An 18,574-nucleotide genomic window follows, 5' to 3' on the forward strand; every position below is an offset into this window, starting at 1 on the left:
ATGCTATATTATGCTATATTATATTATGTTATATTATGTTATATTATGCTATGCTGTATTATGTTATATTATGTTATATTATGTTATATTATGTTATATTATGCTATGCTGTATTATGTTATATTATGTTATATTATGTTATATTATGCTATATTATGTTATATTATGTTATATTATATTATGTTATATTATGCTATATTATGCTATATTATGCTATATTATGTTATATTATATTATGTTATATTATGCTATATTATATTATGTTATATTATGTTATATTATGTTATATTATGCTATATTATGCTATATTATGTTATATTATATTATGTTATATTATATTATGTTATATTATATTATATTATGTTATATTATATTATGTTATATTATGCTATATTATGCTATATTATGCTATATTATGTTATATTATATTATGTTATATTATATTATGTTATATTATATTATGTTATATTATGCTATATTATGCTATATTATGTTATATTATATTATGTTATATTATGCTATATTATGTTATATTATGTTATATTATGTTATATTATGCTATATTATGCTATATTATATTATGTTATATTATGTTATATTATGCTATGCTGTATTATGTTATATTATGTTATATTATGTTATATTATGTTATATTATGCTATGCTGTATTATGTTATATTATGTTATATTATGTTATATTATGCTATATTATGTTATATTATGTTATATTATATTATGTTATATTATGCTATATTATGCTATATTATGCTATATTATGTTATATTATATTATGTTATATTATGCTATATTATATTATGTTATATTATGTTATATTATGTTATATTATGCTATATTATGCTATATTATGTTATATTATATTATGTTATATTATATTATGTTATATTATATTATGTTATATTATATTATGTTATATTATGCTATATTATGCTATATTATGCTATATTATGTTATATTATATTATGTTATATTATATTATGTTATATTATATTATGTTATATTATGCTATATTATGCTATATTATGTTATATTATATTATGTTATATTATATTATGTTATATTATATTATGTTATATTATGCTATATTCTGCTATATTATGTTATATTATGCTATATTATGTTATATTATATTATGTTATATTATGCTATATTATATTATGCTATATTATGTTATATTATGTTATATTATGCTATATTATGCTATATTATGCTATATTATGCTATATTATGCTATATTATATTATGTTATATTATATTATGTTATATTATGTTATATTATGTTATATTATGCTATATTATGTTATATTATGTTATATTATATTATGTTATATTATATTATGTTATATTATGCTATATTATGTTATATTATGTTATATTATTCTATATTATGTTATATTATGTTATATTATGCTATATTATGTTATATTATGCTATATTATGCTATATTATATTATGTTATATTATGCTATATTATGCTATATTATGTTATATTATGCTATATTATGCTATATTATATTATGTTATATTATGCTATATTATGTTATATTATGCTATATTATGTTATATTATGCTATATTATGTTATATTATGTTATATTATATTATATTATGTTATATTATGTTATATTATGTTATATTATGCTATATTATGTTATATTATGTTATATTATGTTATGTTATATTATGTTATATTATGTTATATTATATTATATTATATTATGTTATATTATGCTATATTATGTTATATTATGTTATATTATGTTATATTATGCTATATTATGTTATATTATGCTATATTATGCTATATTATGTTATATTATGTTATATTATGTTATATTATGCTATATTATGCTATATTATGTTATATTATGTTATATTATATTATGTTATATTATGCTATATTATGCTATATTATGTTATATTATGCTATATTATGCTATATTATATTATGTTATATTATGCTATATTATGTTATATTATATTATGTTATATTATGTTATATTATGCTATATTATGCTACATTATGCTATGCTGTATTATGTTATATTATGTTATATTATGTTATGCTGTATTATGCTATATTATGTTATACTATATTATGTTATGCTATGTTATTTTATATTATGCTATTATGCTATATATTGTTATGCTATATTTTGCAATTCTATATTATGCTATATTATGTTATATTATGTTATATTATGTTATATTATGTTATATTATATTATGTTATATTATATTATGTTATATTATGCTATATTATGCTACATTATGCTATGCTGTATTATGTTATATTATGTTATATTATGTTATGCTGTATTATGCTATATTATGTTATACTATATTATGTTATGCTATGTTATTTTATATTATGCTATTATGCTATATATTGTTATGCTATATTTTGCAATTCTATATTATGCTGTATTATGCTATATTATGTTATATTATGTTATATTATGTTATATTATGTTATATTATGTTATATTATATTATGTTATATTATGCTATATTATGTTATATTATGTTATATTATGCTATATTATGTTATATTATGTTATATTATATTATGTTATATTATATTATGTTATATTATGCTATATTATATTATGTTATATTATGTTATATTATGTTATATTATGCTATATTATGTTATATTATGTTATATTATATTATGTTATATTATATTATGTTATATTATGCTATATTATGTTATATTATGTTATATTATGCTATATTATGCTATATTATATTATGTTATATTATGCTATATTATGTTATATTATATTATGTTATATTATGCTATATTATGCTATATTATGTTATATTATGTTATATTATGCTATATTATGTTATATTATGCTATATTATGTTATATTATGCTATATTATGCTATATTATATTATGTTATATTATGTTATATTATGCTATATTATGTTATATTATGTTATATTATGCTATATTATATTATGTTATATTATGTTATATTATGTTATATTATATTATGTTATATTATGTTATATTATATTATGTTATATTATGTTATATTATGTTATATTATGCTATATTATGTTATATTATGTTATATTATGTATATTATTTATGTTATATTATATTATGTTATATTATGTTATATTATATTATATTATGTTATATTTATATTATGTTATTATATTATGTTATATTATATTATATTATATTATGCTATATTATGTTATATTATGTTATATTATGTTATATTATATTATGTTATATTATGTTATATTATATTATGTTATATTATGTTATATTATATTATATTATGTTATATTATGCTATATTATGCTATATTATGTTATATTATGTTATATTATGTTATATTATGCTATATTATGTTATATTATGCTATATTATGCTATATTATGTTATATTATGTTATATTATGTTATATTATGCTATATTATGCTATATTATGTTATATTATATATTATATTATGTTATATTATGCTATATTATGTATATTATTTATATTATGCTATATTATGCTATATTATATTATGTTATATTATGCTATATTATGTTATATTATATTATGTTATATTATGTTATATTATGTTATATTATGCTATATTATGCTACATTATTATATGCTATATGTTATTATGCTATATGCTATATTATTGTATATTTGCAATTCTATATTATGTTATGCTATATTATGTTATGTTATATTATGCTATATTATGTTATGCTATATTATGCTTATATTGTTATGCTATATTTTGCAATTCTATATTATCATAATATATTATGCATAATGGTATATTATGCCATATTATGCATATATTGTTATGCTATATTATTCTATAACATGTTATACTATACTATGTTATGCTATGTTATATAATGCTATTTCATGCTGTATTATGTAATACTTATTATGTTATGCAATTATGTTATGCAATTATGTACAGTATTATGCCTGGTTATGCCAGATCTCCATGCTGTAGGAGTAATCTTATGTTATGCAATGCAGAGAGAGAGAGCAAGAGTAGGAGAGAGATGTGTGAGAGAGAGAGCAAGAGGAGTACATGTGTGAGAGTGAGAGTGTGTGTGTGTGTGTGTGTGTGTGTGTGTGTGTGTGTGTGTGTGTGTGTGTGTGTGTGTGTGTGTGTGTGTGTGTGTGTGTGTGTGTGTGTGTGTGTGTGTGTGTGTGTGTGTGTGTGTGGTAGTTTAGAGAGTGTGTGAAGGAAAGAAAACGATCATCAGAGGAGTTGGTACATCAAGGTCTGAACCAGGCTAATAGTGATTAAATAATTGCCCTGTCGCGTGATCTTTTTGTGCTGTCTTGCCAAATGCTATGGACACAATTTGGTCTCAGAGTAAAATATATATTTAAATATTTGCGCCACTCCATTTAGTATGATATGTTACTCTACGTTACATTGGCCTACCAATGCAATAGCAATCGTAAAATACTGTGCACTCGGAAAGTTCAGACCCCTTGACTTTTTCCACTATGTTAGCCTTAATATTAATATAAAATGGATAAAATAGTGTTTTCCCCTTCATCAATCTAAATACAATACCCCATAATGACAAAGCAAAAACAGTAACAGTGGCAGTGACTACAGCCTCGAGTCTTCTTGGGTATGATTCTACAAGCTTGGCACATCTGTATTTGAGTAGTTTATCCAGTTCATTTCTGCAGATCCTCTCAAGCTCTGTCAGGTTGGATGGGGAGCCTCGCTGCACAGCTATTTTCAGGTCTCTCCAGAGCTGTTCGATCAGGTTCAAGTTTGGGCTCCTGCATTATCTTTGCTGTGCTTAGGGTCGTTGTCCAGTTAGAAGGTGAACCCCAGTCTGAGGCCCTGAGCACTCTGGAGCAAGTATTCATCAAAGAGCTCTCTGTACTTTGCTCCATTCATCTTTCCCTTGATCTTGACAAGTCTCCAAGTCTCCACCACAGACAAACATCCCCACAGCATGATGCTACCATCACCATACTTACCGTAGGGATGGAGTCAGGTTTCATCCAGACACTTGGCATTCAGGGCAAATAGTTCAATCTTGGTTTTATCAGACAAGAGAATCTTATTTCTCATGGTCTGAGAGTCCTCCAAGCGGGCGTGTGCCTATTCCTGAGGAGTGGCTTCAGTCTGGCAACTCTACCATAAAGGCCTGATTGGTGGAGTGCTGCAGAGATGGTTGTCCTTCTGCAAGGTTCTCCCATCCCCACACAGGAACTCTGGAGCTCTGTCAGAGTGACCATCGGGATCTTGGTCACCTCCCTGATGAAGGCTCTTCTTCCGCGATTGCTCAATTTGGCTGGGCGGCCAGCTCTAGAAAAAGTATTGGTGGTTCAAAACTTCTTCCATTTAAGAATGATGGAGGCCACTGTGTTCTTGGGGACCTTCAATGCTGCAGAAATGTTTTGGTACCCTACCCCAGATCGGTGCTTCGACACAATCCTGTCCCAGAGCTCTACGGACAATTCCTTCGACTGTGGGACCTTATACAGGCAGGTGTGCCGTTGCAAATCAAATTGTATTTGTCACATGCGCCAAATACAACAGGTGTACATTGAAATTCTTACTTAGAAGCCCTTAACCAACAACGCAGTTTTAATAAAATAAGTAGTTCAAACAGACAGCTCAACAGGTCAATACCACAAATACAATAAGAAACCAGATAAAAGATCAGATTCGCATTCTACATAATACAAAGGATCTTCCATGCAACCCTTCTCCACTAACACACTTTAACCAGTTGCTGAAGTTTCAGCCAAAGGCAAAACACCCTCCAAAATGAAGGACTGGCCTGCCCCCAATGTCTCACAGTATCTTCTCCGGCTGCTTACCAGCATCTCCCCTCTGCAGAGACACAAACCCATCTGAAACAAAGGGTTCATACATATCTGATCCAAAATCTTGTTATGGAGATAGACCAGAGACTTAATGGGCTGGACTGCTCCCATAAGAATTAAGAATTTTTATCTCAACGTAGGACACAGAGACAATTGAACCTTGGCGTGATCCTGGACAACACCCTGTCGTTCTCAACTAACATCAAGGCGGTGGCCCGTTCCTGTAGGTTCATGCTCTACAACATCCGCAGAGTACGACCCTGCCTCACACAGGAAGCGGCGCAGGTCCTAATCCAGGCACTTGTCATCTCCCGTCTGGATTACTACAACTCGCTGTTGGCTGGGCTCCCTGCCTGTGCCATTAAACCCCTACAACTCATCCAGAACGCCGCAGCCCGTCTGGTGTTCAACCTTCCCAAGTTCTCTCACGTCACCCCGCTCCTCCGCTCTCTCCACTGGCTTCCAGTTGAAGCTCGCATCCGCTACAAGACCATGGTGCTTGCCTACGGAGCTGTGAGGGGAACGGCACCTCAGTACCTCCAGGCTCTGATCAGGCCCTACACCCAAACAAGGGCACTGCGTTCATCCACCTCTGGCCTGCTCGCCTCCCTACCACTGAGGAAGTACAGTTCCCGCTCAGCCCAGTCAAAACTGTTCGCTGCTCTGGCCCCCCAATGGTGGAACAAACTCCCTCAAGACGCCAGGACAGCGGAGTCAATTACCACCTTCCGGAGACACCTGAAACCCCACCTTTTTAAGGAATACCTAGGATAGGATAAAGTAATCCTTCTCACCCCCCCCCCTAAAAGATTTAGATGCACTATTGTAAAGTGGCTGTTCCACTGGATGTCATAAGGTGAATGCACCAATTTGTAAGTCGCTCTGGATAAGAGCGTCTGCTAAATGACTTAAATGTAAATGTAAATGTGGTTTCTCACGGCAGTAGTGACGAACTGGCGGATACAAAACAAACAGTGTTCTGCAGAGTCACTGAGCAAACCCACAATGAAACAGAAGGGGTTTTCAGAGGGCTTCTGAAAGACACTCATGGGGGTGTCCACTGACAGTTGACTAGCAATAACAACTGGAACCTAAAAGACACCCACACATAAACACAGGAATCAAACCAAAAAGTGGAGCAAAGAGGAAAACAGGGAAGATCAGATAAAGGATTGTTTGTCTAGAAATAAAATAGGGAGCGCCAACTGAAGTTGTTCACCCTCCACATCTCTCAAGACAACTGGAGCACTGGGCCAACTGAAGGTGTTAACCCTCCACATCTCTCAAGACAACTGGAGCACTGGGTCAACTGAAGGTGTTCACCCTCCACATCTCTCAAGACAACTGGAGCACTGGGTCAACTGAAGTTGTTAACCCTCCACATCTCTCAAGACAACTGGAGCACTGGGTCAACTGAAGTTGTTAACCCTCCACATCTCTCAAGACAACTGGAGCACTGGGTCAACTGAAGGTGTTAACCCTCCACATCTCTCAAGACAACTGGAGCACTGGGTCATCTCTCAAGACAACTGGAGCACTGGGTCAACTGAAGGTGTTAACCCTCCACATCTCTCAAGACAACTGGAGCACTGGGTCAACTGAAGGTGTTAACCCTCCACATCTCTCAAGACAACTGGAGCACTGGGTCAACTGAAGGTGTTAACCCTCCACATCTCTCAAGACAACTGGAGCACTGGGTCAACTGAAGGTGTTAACCCTCCACATCTCTCAAGACAACTGGAGCACTGGGTCAACTGAAGGTGTTCACCCTCCACATCTCTCAAGACAACTGGAGCACTGGGTCAACTGAAGTTGTTAACCCTCCACATCTCTCAAGACAACTGGAGCACTGGGTCAACTGAAGTTGTTAACCCTCCACATCTCTCAAGACAACTGGAGCACTGGGTCAACTGAAGGTGTTAACCCTCCACATCTCTCAAGACAACTGGAGCACTGGGTCAACTGAAGGTGTTAACCCTCCACATCTCTCAAGACAACTGGAGCACTGGGCCAGACATGTAAATAACACCTCAACCAGCACAGGTGAAACACCTTCCCACTAAAGAGGTGACAAACCAGCACAGGTGTAACACATTATGACTAACGAGGTGACGCCAATCGGTGCGCTCTACATGCTAACGTCCAACCTTAAAATATAAATGGAAAAACCAAAGCCTGTAACACATACTAAATAGATTTTAGTAAGATATAATACGTTTTGCTCTGAGACCAGACTAATGGACAGCACAAACAGATGTAGGACCAGGCTAAATAAATAAAGTTGCCAAGGGGCATTTCCCTACACCTGCTAAACGCATGTATGTGTCCAATAAAATGTGATTTGATTAGATGTTTTTTTAAACAAATACCAATTCATTGCAGTAACTCTGATCCAACCCATCCATATGTATTCTCAGGCCAACATTGCGGAGGTGCAGCAGGCCAGTCTTCAGCTGCAGAGGGCCAGACCTGCTGTACTGCAAGCTCCACTGGATGACGAAAGACACAGCATTCAGACCACAATGCAGGTATGGAGCAGGATGTAGTACAGAGTAGAAACATACCATACTGGGATGGAGCAGGTTGTAATACAGGGTAGAAACATACCATACTGGGATGGAGCAGGTTGTAATACAGGGTAGAAACATGCTACACTGGGATGGAGCAGTATGTAGTACAGGGTAGAAACATGCTACACTGGGATGGAGCAGGATGTAGTACAGGGTAGAAACATGCTACATTGGGATGGAGCATGATGTAATGCAGGGTAGAAACATGCTACACTGGGATGGAGCAGGATGTAATACAGGGTAGAAACATGCTACACTGGGATGGAGCAGGATGTAGTACAGAGTAGAAACATACCATACTGGGATGGAGCAGGCTGTAGTACAGGGTAGAAACATGCTACACTGGGATGGAGCAGGATGTAATGCAGGGTAGAAACATGCTACACTGGGATGGAGCAGGATGTAATACAGGGTAGAAACATGCTACACTGGGATGGAGCAGGCTGTGGTACAGGGTAGAAACATGCTACACTGGGATGGAGCATGATGTAATGCAGGGTAGAAACATGCTACACTGGGATGGAGCAGGATGTAATACAGGGTAGAAACATGCTACACTGGGATGGAGCAGGATGTAGTACAGAGTAGAAACATACCATACTGGGATGGAGCAGGCTGTAGTACAGGGTAGAAACATGCTACACTGGGATGGAGCAGGATGTAATGCAGGGTAGAAACATGCTACACTGGGATGGAGCAGGATGTAATACAGGGTAGAAACATGCTACACTGGGATGGAGCAGGCTGTGGTACAGGGTAGAAACATGCTAGACTGGGATGGAGCAGGCTGTGGTACAGGGTAGAAACATGCTACACTGGGATGGAGCAGGATGTAGTACAGAGTAGAAACATGCTACACTGGGATGGAGCGATTTTTGCAGTTCGTTCCAGGCACAGGCAGCAGAGAACTGGAACGAAAGGCAGCCAAATGAGATGTTGGCTTTAGAGATGATCAGTGAGATACACCTGCTGGAGCGCGTGCTACGGGTGGGTGTTGCCATTGTGACCAGTGAACTGAGATAAGGCGGAGCTTTACCTAGCATGGACTTGTAGATGACCTGGAGCCAGTGGGTCTGGCGACGAATATGTAGCGAGGGCCAGCCGACTAGAGCATACAGGTCGCAGTGGTGGGTCGTATAAGGTGCTTTAGTAACAAAACGGATGGCACTGTGATAAACTGCATCCAGTTTGCTGAGTAGAGTGTTGGAAGCTATTTTGTAGATAACATCGACGAAGTCGAGGATCGGTAGGATAGTCAGTTTTACTAGGGTAAGTTTGGCGGTGTGAGTGAAGGAGGCTTTGTTGCGGAATAGAAAGCCGACTTTAGATTTGATTTTAGATTGGAGATGTTTGATATGAGTCTGGAAGGAGGGTTTACAGTCTAGCCAGACACCTAGGTACTTATAGATGTCCACATATTCTAGGTCGGAACCATCCAGGGTGGTGATGCTAGTCGGGCATGCGGGTGCAGGCAGCGAACGGTTGAAAAGCATGCATTTGATTTTACTAGCGTTTAAGAGCAGTTGGAGGCCACGGAAGGAGTGTTGTATGGCATTGAACCTCGTTTGGAGGTTAGATAGCACAGTCGTGTCTTTACAAAATTATAATTTTCCTAATACAACTTTTCAGATATTTTAATATCTCATCAATTTGTCTTCTTAATTAATGAATTATTTATTTTACCTCACGTCAGTGCTTCTACACCTGCATTGCTTGCTGTTTGGGGTTTTAGGCTGGGTTTCTGTACAGCACGTTGAGACATCAGCTGATGTACGAAGGGCTATATAAATACATTTGATTTGATTTGTTAGTCTCATTCCAAACGTCGTAAATTGTTGGTTATCTGCACGAACCCAGTCTTCACTGTGAGTCATCCATACATCAATTGTCTTAAATCATTTATTTTCTAACTAAGTAATTCACAGAAATGCATAAACAAAGACAGTAGACAGTTACAAGGAAAGGATAACGGAGATTCCCTAGTGGGATAACCCGGCATCACGGCTTGGTGGACAGAAAGGGAAGTGGGGGTCAACTGACATGAGACACTACAAAGTTGATAATTATAACAAATCCTAATCCTTTGCACATGAACGCTCACTCATTCGGGAACAATTGCAATCGATAAATATATTTACGCTCAGTGTGTCGTCGGGATCTCTGTTGAAAAGTTTGTTTCTGTTGGAGAGTTTGTCCGCCCTCTCTCCCTGTCTGTCGTGGCTAGAATGAATAGTTCAGAGTGACATTCATTCATGTTGTTATAGAATAGATTTTTCGGCGGTTGTCGGTCTTCGCGTTCAATGATACCCAATTCCTAGCTGCAGATTAGTAGTTAATATCAAAGACTTGTTCTTATTTTGTCGGTATCGATTAGTCTAAGAGTTTAACCATGTGGTATGGTTAAAAGATTCAGCCATCTACTCAAACCTTGGCCCTCTCGTTATCGAGGTAAGCTGGTCTGCAACCTTTGTCCTCTTGTGATTGAGAGAAACACGGTTTGTTGAGAAATTCTCAAGGTGGGGGTTTTATTCGGAAGAGCAGAAAGGGGCCTGTCCCAGGATGCCAGACCATAACTGTGCTCATGGGCGGTCCTCTGATTTAGTTAAACTCCAAAGGGAATAGGAGTTTCCTTCATTAAACAGTCCAAAATCACATTACACAATTTCACAAACAGTATCATCCTCACACATTCATCTTATACAACAATTAGATGTAAGCCTCATATCTGAGGCTATTGTATAAACAGCATTATGGTAATGTGGCCGTATTAGCTTCCATGAGTTTCACAAAATTGTACCAAATGGACCAGTTCGTAGCTGGATTCTTCACCAATCTTTTATACCTTCTCCAGAACATAAATGTAGTTCGGACCTCAAGTTCCGTGAGGTGGAAGAAATTCCTTTGTTCTCTCTATGGAAACTCACTCTCGCTCTATACTGTGGCCATGAGGAGATCATTTCCTCCAGGAATTTACGACCTGAGGTCACAGCAGCCTGAGTGTAGGAGACAGAGGGAGGGGGATGGTGCTCGCTGTTCCCAAAGAGGGCAACGTCATGACAGTACATACGGAGCAGGAGTTGACGTAGCAGGAGACGTCCTGCGCCAAGGTGGGTTACCAGTACTTAATGGAGATGGATTGAGTGGTGCGGGTGATACCTGGGTGTTCAGCGACAAGGGATGATTGCACCCAGGTCAAAAGTCAATCCCTTACCTCAGTGGGAACGTAGGTGCGCTCTGGAGGACAGGTAGCCGGTGCGGGTTCCCTCTCCAGAGCCTGGCGGATGTCCGGATTCAGCTGCCTCGCTGTCCGTATGTACTCCAAGTCCCGGTGGTTGATGAGGACGAGAAACAGGTCCGTGGTGCCGGTGTCTCCACTCCTCTAATGCCAACTTCACCGCCAGGAGCTATCGATCACCGAAGTCATAGTTCCTCTCTGCAGGGGACAGCTTTTTTAGAGTAGTATGCACATGGATGCAGTTTTTGTTGATTACTCTGACGTTGTGACAGGACAGCTCCCACGCCCACCACAAAGGTTAGCTTAGGATCTGGGTGTTTCAGCAACGGGGTGTGTGGAAAAGTGTTGGTCCCATGTTTCATGAGCTGAAATAAAAGATCCCAGAATTGTTCCATACGCACAAAAAGCTTATTTCTGTCATGTAGATGCAGGGAGTCAGGAAGCAAGTGCAGTTAGTGAGTTCAATGACGAAGAACATTGAACGATACAAAACAAGAAAAACGTCTAAAGTACAAAACAAGATGGCGTTGTGTGGGCAAGCGATTTGCTGATGTCAGCGTTGTGAACAGAGTGCCCCATGGTGGCAGTGGGGTTATGGTATGGGCAGGCATAAGCTATGGACACAATTGCATTTTATTGATGGTAATTTGAATGCACAGAGATATCGTGACAAGATCCTGAGGCCCATTGTCGTGCCTTTCATTCGCCTCCATCACCTCATGTTTCAGCATGATAATGCATGACCCATGTCTCAAGGATCTGCACACAATTCCTAGAAGCTGAAAATGTCCCAGTTCGTCCATGGCCTGCATACTCACCAGACATGTCAACCATTAAGCATGTTCAACAGCCTGATCAACTCTATGCAAAGGAAATGTGTCCCACTGAATGAGGCAATTGATGGTCACACCAGCTACTGACTGGTTTTCTGATCCACGTCCCTACTTTTTTAAAGAAAGGTATCTGTGACCAACAGATGCACATCTGTATTCCCAGTCATGTGAAATCCATAGATTAGGTCCTAATGAATGTATTTTAAAACACTGAATTTCTTATATGAACTGTAACTAAGTAAAAACGTTTAAATTGTTGCATTTTGTGCTTATATTTTTGTTCAGTGTACTTCCATTGTCTTCCAAGAGGGGCTAAATATACTCGCTTCCTCTCCCTATGCAGTCTTTAGGGCAGAGGTGGCCCTACAACCAGCAGTACCACAGCGCTACAGTCGACCCCCAGGAGGTAGAGGCTGAGCGGAAGGCTAGGGAGGCCCAGAGGAGGGCAGCCTGGAGGACCCACGATGGCTTCCTCTACCCAGGCTTCAGGAGTTCCATCGAGGCCAACGAACACCCCAGACTCCCCGATGAGGCCCGCAGGGACGAGCTCAGGAAGGTGATATCATAGATAGCCCAGAGGTTAGGGTTCAGAGGTCCGGTTACAGCAGGGTAACATTCATTAAGGCACATTCTTTCATATTCATTAAGGCACATTCATTCACATTCACAACCCAGGTTTCAGCAGGCTTCACCATCACCAGTATGTTCTGCAACTGAAAACAAGACTTCTCATTCATTCAATCAATCAATCAATCAAATGTATTTATAAAGCCCTTCTTACATCAGCTGATGTCACAAAGTGCTGTGTAGAAACCCAGCCTAAAACCCCAAACAGCAAGCAATGCAGGTGTAGAATCAAGGTGGCTAGGAAAAACTTCCTAGAATCAAATCAAATCAAAGTTTATTTGTCACGTGCACCGAAAATGACAGGTGTAGACCTTACAGTGAAACGATTACTTACAGGCTCTAACCAAATGTGCAAAAAAGGTATTAGGTGAACAATAGGTCAATAAAGAAATAAAACAACAGTAAAAAGACAGGCTATATACAGTAGCGAGGCTATAAAAGTAGTGAGGCTACATACACACACCAGTTAGTCAGGCTGATTGAGGTAGTATGTCCATGTAGATATGGTTAAAGTGTCTATACATATATGATGAACAGAGAGTAGCAGTAGCAAGGCTATATACACACACCAGTTAGTCAGGCTGATTGAGGTAGTATGTACATGTAGATATGGTTAAAGTGACGATGCATATATGATAAACAGAGAGTAGCAGCAGCGTGGTTAAAGTGGTGGGACACAATGCAGATAGCATCAATGTGGTTGGTCAGCCCAATTGAGGTAGTATGTACATGAATGTATAGTTAAAGTGACTATATGATAAACAGAGAGTAGCAGCAGCGTAAAAGAGGGGTTGGCGAGTGTTGGGACACAATGCAGACAGCCCGGTTAGTCAATGTGGTTGGTCAGCCCAATTGAGGTAGTATGTACATGAATGTATAGTTAAAGTGACTATATGATAAACAGAGAGTAGCAGCAGCGTAAAAGAGGGGTGTATAGTTAAAGTGACTATATGATAAACAGAGAGTAGCAGCAGCGTAAAAGAACACAATGCAGACAGCCCGGTTAGTCAATGTGGTTGGTCAGCCCAATTGAGGTGTATGGGACAGTTAAAGTGACAATGCAGACAGCGTAAAAGAGGGGTTGGCGTGTTAGGACACAATGCAACAGCCCGGTTAGTCAATGGTTGGTCAGCCCAATTGAGGTAGTATGTACATGAATGTATAGTTAAAGTGACTATATGATAAACAGAGAGTAGCAGCAGCGTAAAAAGAGGGGTTGGGAGGGGACACAATGCAAATAGTCTGGGGTGCCATTTGATTACCTGTTCAGGAGGCTTATGGCTTAGGGGTAAAAACTGTTGAGAATCCTTTTTGTCCTAGACTTGGCACCACTTGCCATGCGGTAGTAGAGAGAACAGTCTATGACTGGGGTGGCTGGGGTCTGACAATGTTTAGGGCCGTCCTCTGAAACCGCCTGGTGTAGAGGTCCTGGATGGCAGCCAATTTAGCCCCAGTGATGTACTGGTCTGTACACACTATCCTCTGTAGTGCCTTGCGGTCAGAGGCCGAGCAATTGCTGTACCAGGCAGTGATGCAACCAGTCAGGATGCTCTCGATGTTGCAGCTATAGAACCTTTTGAGGATCTCAGGACCCATGCCAAATCTTTTTAGTTTCCTGAGGGGGAATAGGCTTTGTCGTGCCCTCTTCACGACTGTCTTGGTGTGTTTGGACCATTCTAGTTTGTTCTTGATGTGGACACCAAGGAACTTGAAGCTCTCAACCTGCTCCACTAAAGCCCCGTCGATGAGAATGGGTGTGTTCTCGGTCCTCCTTTTCCTGTAGTCCACAATCATCTCCTTAGTCTTGGTTATGTTGAGGGATAGGTTGTTATTCTGGCACCACCCGGCCAGGTCTCTGACCTCCTCCCTGTCTCATCGTTGCTGGTGATCAGGCCTACCACTGTTGTGTCGTCAGCAAACTTAATGATGGTGTTGGAGTCGTGCCTGGCCTTGCAGTCGTGGGTGAACAGGGAATACAGGAGGGGACTGAGCACGCACCCCTGTGGAGCTCCAGTGTTGAGGATCAGTGTGGCAGATGTGTTGCTATCTACCCTCACCACCTGGCGGCGGCCCGTCAGGAAGTCCAGGATCCAGTTGCAGAGCGAGGTGTTTAGTCCCAGGATCCTTAGCTTATTGATATATCAACTGGTTTTGTTATTATCCTCCTGTCAACCTCCACACTAGATGATGAGATATATGTACCAAGTAAGCCCTTAACTGTGTTCCATACCTTTTTACAATCATTTCTAATTTTGAATAGGCTGCTAAGACTTTTGCCATATTTCTTTGAGAAAAAGCCTCACCCAGTTCATCATCAATCAACGGAGATGGACGGGCACCAACTGTACTCTTTCTTACGGGGGCATGATGGTCCATTACCTCAGTGAGCAAATCAATAAAACATTCTGTAGCATGATTTAAATCATCCTCTAGATAAATCAGCTCCCAGGGTACAGCAGCCAAATCATTTAGAAATAGATCATGATTAAATGTTTTAACATGTATTTTGACCACAATCCTAGGGGGTTTCTTTGGAACCTTGGTGGTCATGGTTATGGTCACAATATTATGGTCTGTTCAGCAATGGTATATTACAGAAAATCAGATCAATGCATGAGGTTAGAGTAGGTAGTCTCTGGTATTTGATAGGAGGTCATGTGACATACCAAACACTGTGTTATGGGTTAGTGATATATACCTCTATAGGGTTATGGTTAGTGATATATACCTTTATAGTGTTATGTTTAGTGATATATACCTCTATAGGGTTATGGTTAGTGATATATACCTCTATAGGGTTATGGTTAGTGATATATACCTCTATAGGGTTATGGTTAGTGATATATACCTCTATAGGGTTATGGTTAGTGATATATACCTCTATAGGGTTATGGTTAATGATGTATACCTCTATAGGGTTATGGTTAGTGATGTATATCTCTATAGGGTTATGGTTAGTGATGTATACCTCTATAGGGTTATGGTTAGTGATATATACCTCTATAGGGTTATGGTTAGTGATATATACCTCTATAGGGTTATGGTTAGTGATATATACCTCTATAGGGTTATGGTTAGTGATATATACCTCTATAGGGTTATGGTTAGTGATATATACCTCTATAGGGTTATGGTTAGTGATATATACCTCTATAGGGTTATGGTTAGTGATATATACCTCTATAGGGTTATGGTTAGTGATATATACCTCTATAGGGTTATGGTTAGTGATATATACCTCTAAAGGGTTATGGTTAGTGATGTATATCTCTATAGGGTTAGGGTTATGGTTAGTGATATATACCTCTATAGGGTTATGGTTAGTGATGTATATCTCTATAGGGTTAGGGTTATGGTTAGTGATATATACCTCTATAGGTGTTATGGTTAGTGATGTATATCTCTGTAGGGTTATGGTTAGTGATGTTTTTAAAACAGCTATGTGTAGCATCTTAATGTGTAATGTCTCTACCTCCATAGCCTTGGAGAGAGAATGTGCTTCATGGCAACACCCAGAGACCCACACTGCCTCAGAGAGACATCCGACCCTGGCTACACCGCTACAATGACATGGAGCTCTACATCACACCCCCACCAGTCTTGAGTCCTGTCCCCCCTGTCACTATACACCTGGCAGGTAACACACCATCAGCCCTGTTACTATACACCTACCATGTACCAGACCCCCACCCTGTCTCTATGGTTACTATACACCTACCATGTACCAGACCCCCACCCTGTCTCTATAGTTACTATACACCTGGCAGGTAACACACCATCAGCCCTGTTACTATACACCTACCATGTACCAGACCCCCACCCCGTCTCTATGGTTACTATACACCTACCATGTACCAGACCCCCATCCTGTCTCTATGGTTACTATACACCTGGCAGGTAACACACTATCAGCCCTGTTACTATACACCTACCATGTACCAGACCCCCACCCATCTCTATAGTTACTATACACCTACCATGTACCAGACCCCCACCCTGTCTCTATAGTTACTATACACCTACCATGTACCAGACCCCCACCCTGTCTCTATGGTTACTATACACCTACCATGTACCAGACCCCCACCCTGTCTCTATAGTTACTATACACCTACCATGTACCAGACCCCCACCCTGTCTCTATAGTTACTATACACCTACCATGTACCAGACCCCCACCCCGTCTCTATGGTTACTATACACCTACCATGTACCAGACCCCCACCCCGTCTCTATGGTTACTATACACCTACCATGTACCAGACCCCCACCCCGTCTCTATGGTTACTATACACCTACCATGTACCAGACCCCCACCCTGTCTCTATAGTTACAATACACCTACCATGTACCAGACCCCCACTCCGTCTCTATGGTTACTATACACCTACCATGTACCAGACCCTCACCCTGTCTCTATAGTTTCTATACACCTACTATGTACCAGACCCCCACCCTGTCTCTATGGTTACTATACACCTACCATGTACCAGACCCCCACCCTGTCTCTATGGTTACTATACACCTACCATGTACCAGACCCCCACCCTGTGTCTATAGTTACTATATACCTACCATGTACCAGACCCCCACCCTGACTCTATAGTTACTATACACCTACCATGTACCAGACCCCCACCCTGTCTCTATGGTTACTATACACCTAACATGTACCAGACCCCCACCCTGTGTCTTGTGTTACTATACACCTACCATGTACCAGACCCCCACCCTGACTCTATAGTTACTATACACCTACCATGTACCAGACCCCCACCCTGTCTCTATGGTTACTATACACCTACCATGTACCAGACCCCCACCCTGTCTCTATGGTTACTATACACCTACCATGTACCAGACCCCCACCCTGTGTCTATAGTTACTATACACCTACCATGTACCAGACCCCCACCCTGTCTCTATGGTTACTATACACCTACCATGTACCAGACCCTCACCCTGTCTCTATAGTTACTATACACCTACCATGTACCAGACCCCCACCCTGTCTCTATGGTTACTATACACAGTAGTGTTCAGTAGGATACAGTGTTCAGTAGTATCCGGTGTTCAGTAGTATTCAGTGTTCAGTAGTATTCAGTGTTCAGTAGTATTCAGTGTTCAGTAGTATTCAGTGTTCAGTAGTATTCAGTGTTCGGTAGGATACAGTGTTCAGTAGTATTCAGTGTTCAGTAGTATTCAGTGTTCAGTAGTATTCAGTGTGCAGTAGGATACAGTGTTCAGTAGTATTCAGTGTTCAGTAGTATTCAGTGTTCAGTAGGATACAGTGTTCAGTAGTGTTCAGTAGTATTCAGTGTTCAGTAGGACACAGTGTTCAGTAGGACACAGTGTTCAGTAGGATACAGTGTTCAGTAGGTTACAGTGTTCAGTAGGTTACAGTGTTCAGTAGGATACAGTGTTCAGTAGGATACAGTGTTCAGTAG

At 38.6% G+C, this 18,574-nt stretch overlaps 1 protein-coding gene across 3 annotated transcripts in view; it reads left to right on the forward strand.

The window, feature by feature from the left end:
• Positions 1-18,574, forward strand: part of cfap92 (cilia and flagella associated protein 92 (putative)) — a 182,738-nt gene that overhangs the window by 147,643 nt on the left and 16,521 nt on the right. For 2 of the 3 annotated variants that reach the window (XM_046333526.1, XM_046333540.1), the window contains 3 exons: positions 8,280-8,390; positions 12,844-13,056; positions 16,608-16,764. In XM_046333526.1, the coding sequence (XP_046189482.1) occupies positions 8,280-8,390; positions 12,844-13,056; positions 16,608-16,764 (481 nt within the window). The remainder of the gene's footprint in view (positions 1-8,279; positions 8,391-12,843; positions 13,057-16,607; positions 16,765-18,574) is intronic. The other variant, XM_046333533.1, reaches the window with a different exon arrangement.

Source organism: Oncorhynchus gorbuscha, linkage group LG03, assembly GCF_021184085.1.
Source record: "Oncorhynchus gorbuscha isolate QuinsamMale2020 ecotype Even-year linkage group LG03, OgorEven_v1.0, whole genome shotgun sequence".
Classification (NCBI taxonomy): domain Eukaryota; kingdom Metazoa; phylum Chordata; class Actinopteri; order Salmoniformes; family Salmonidae; genus Oncorhynchus; species Oncorhynchus gorbuscha.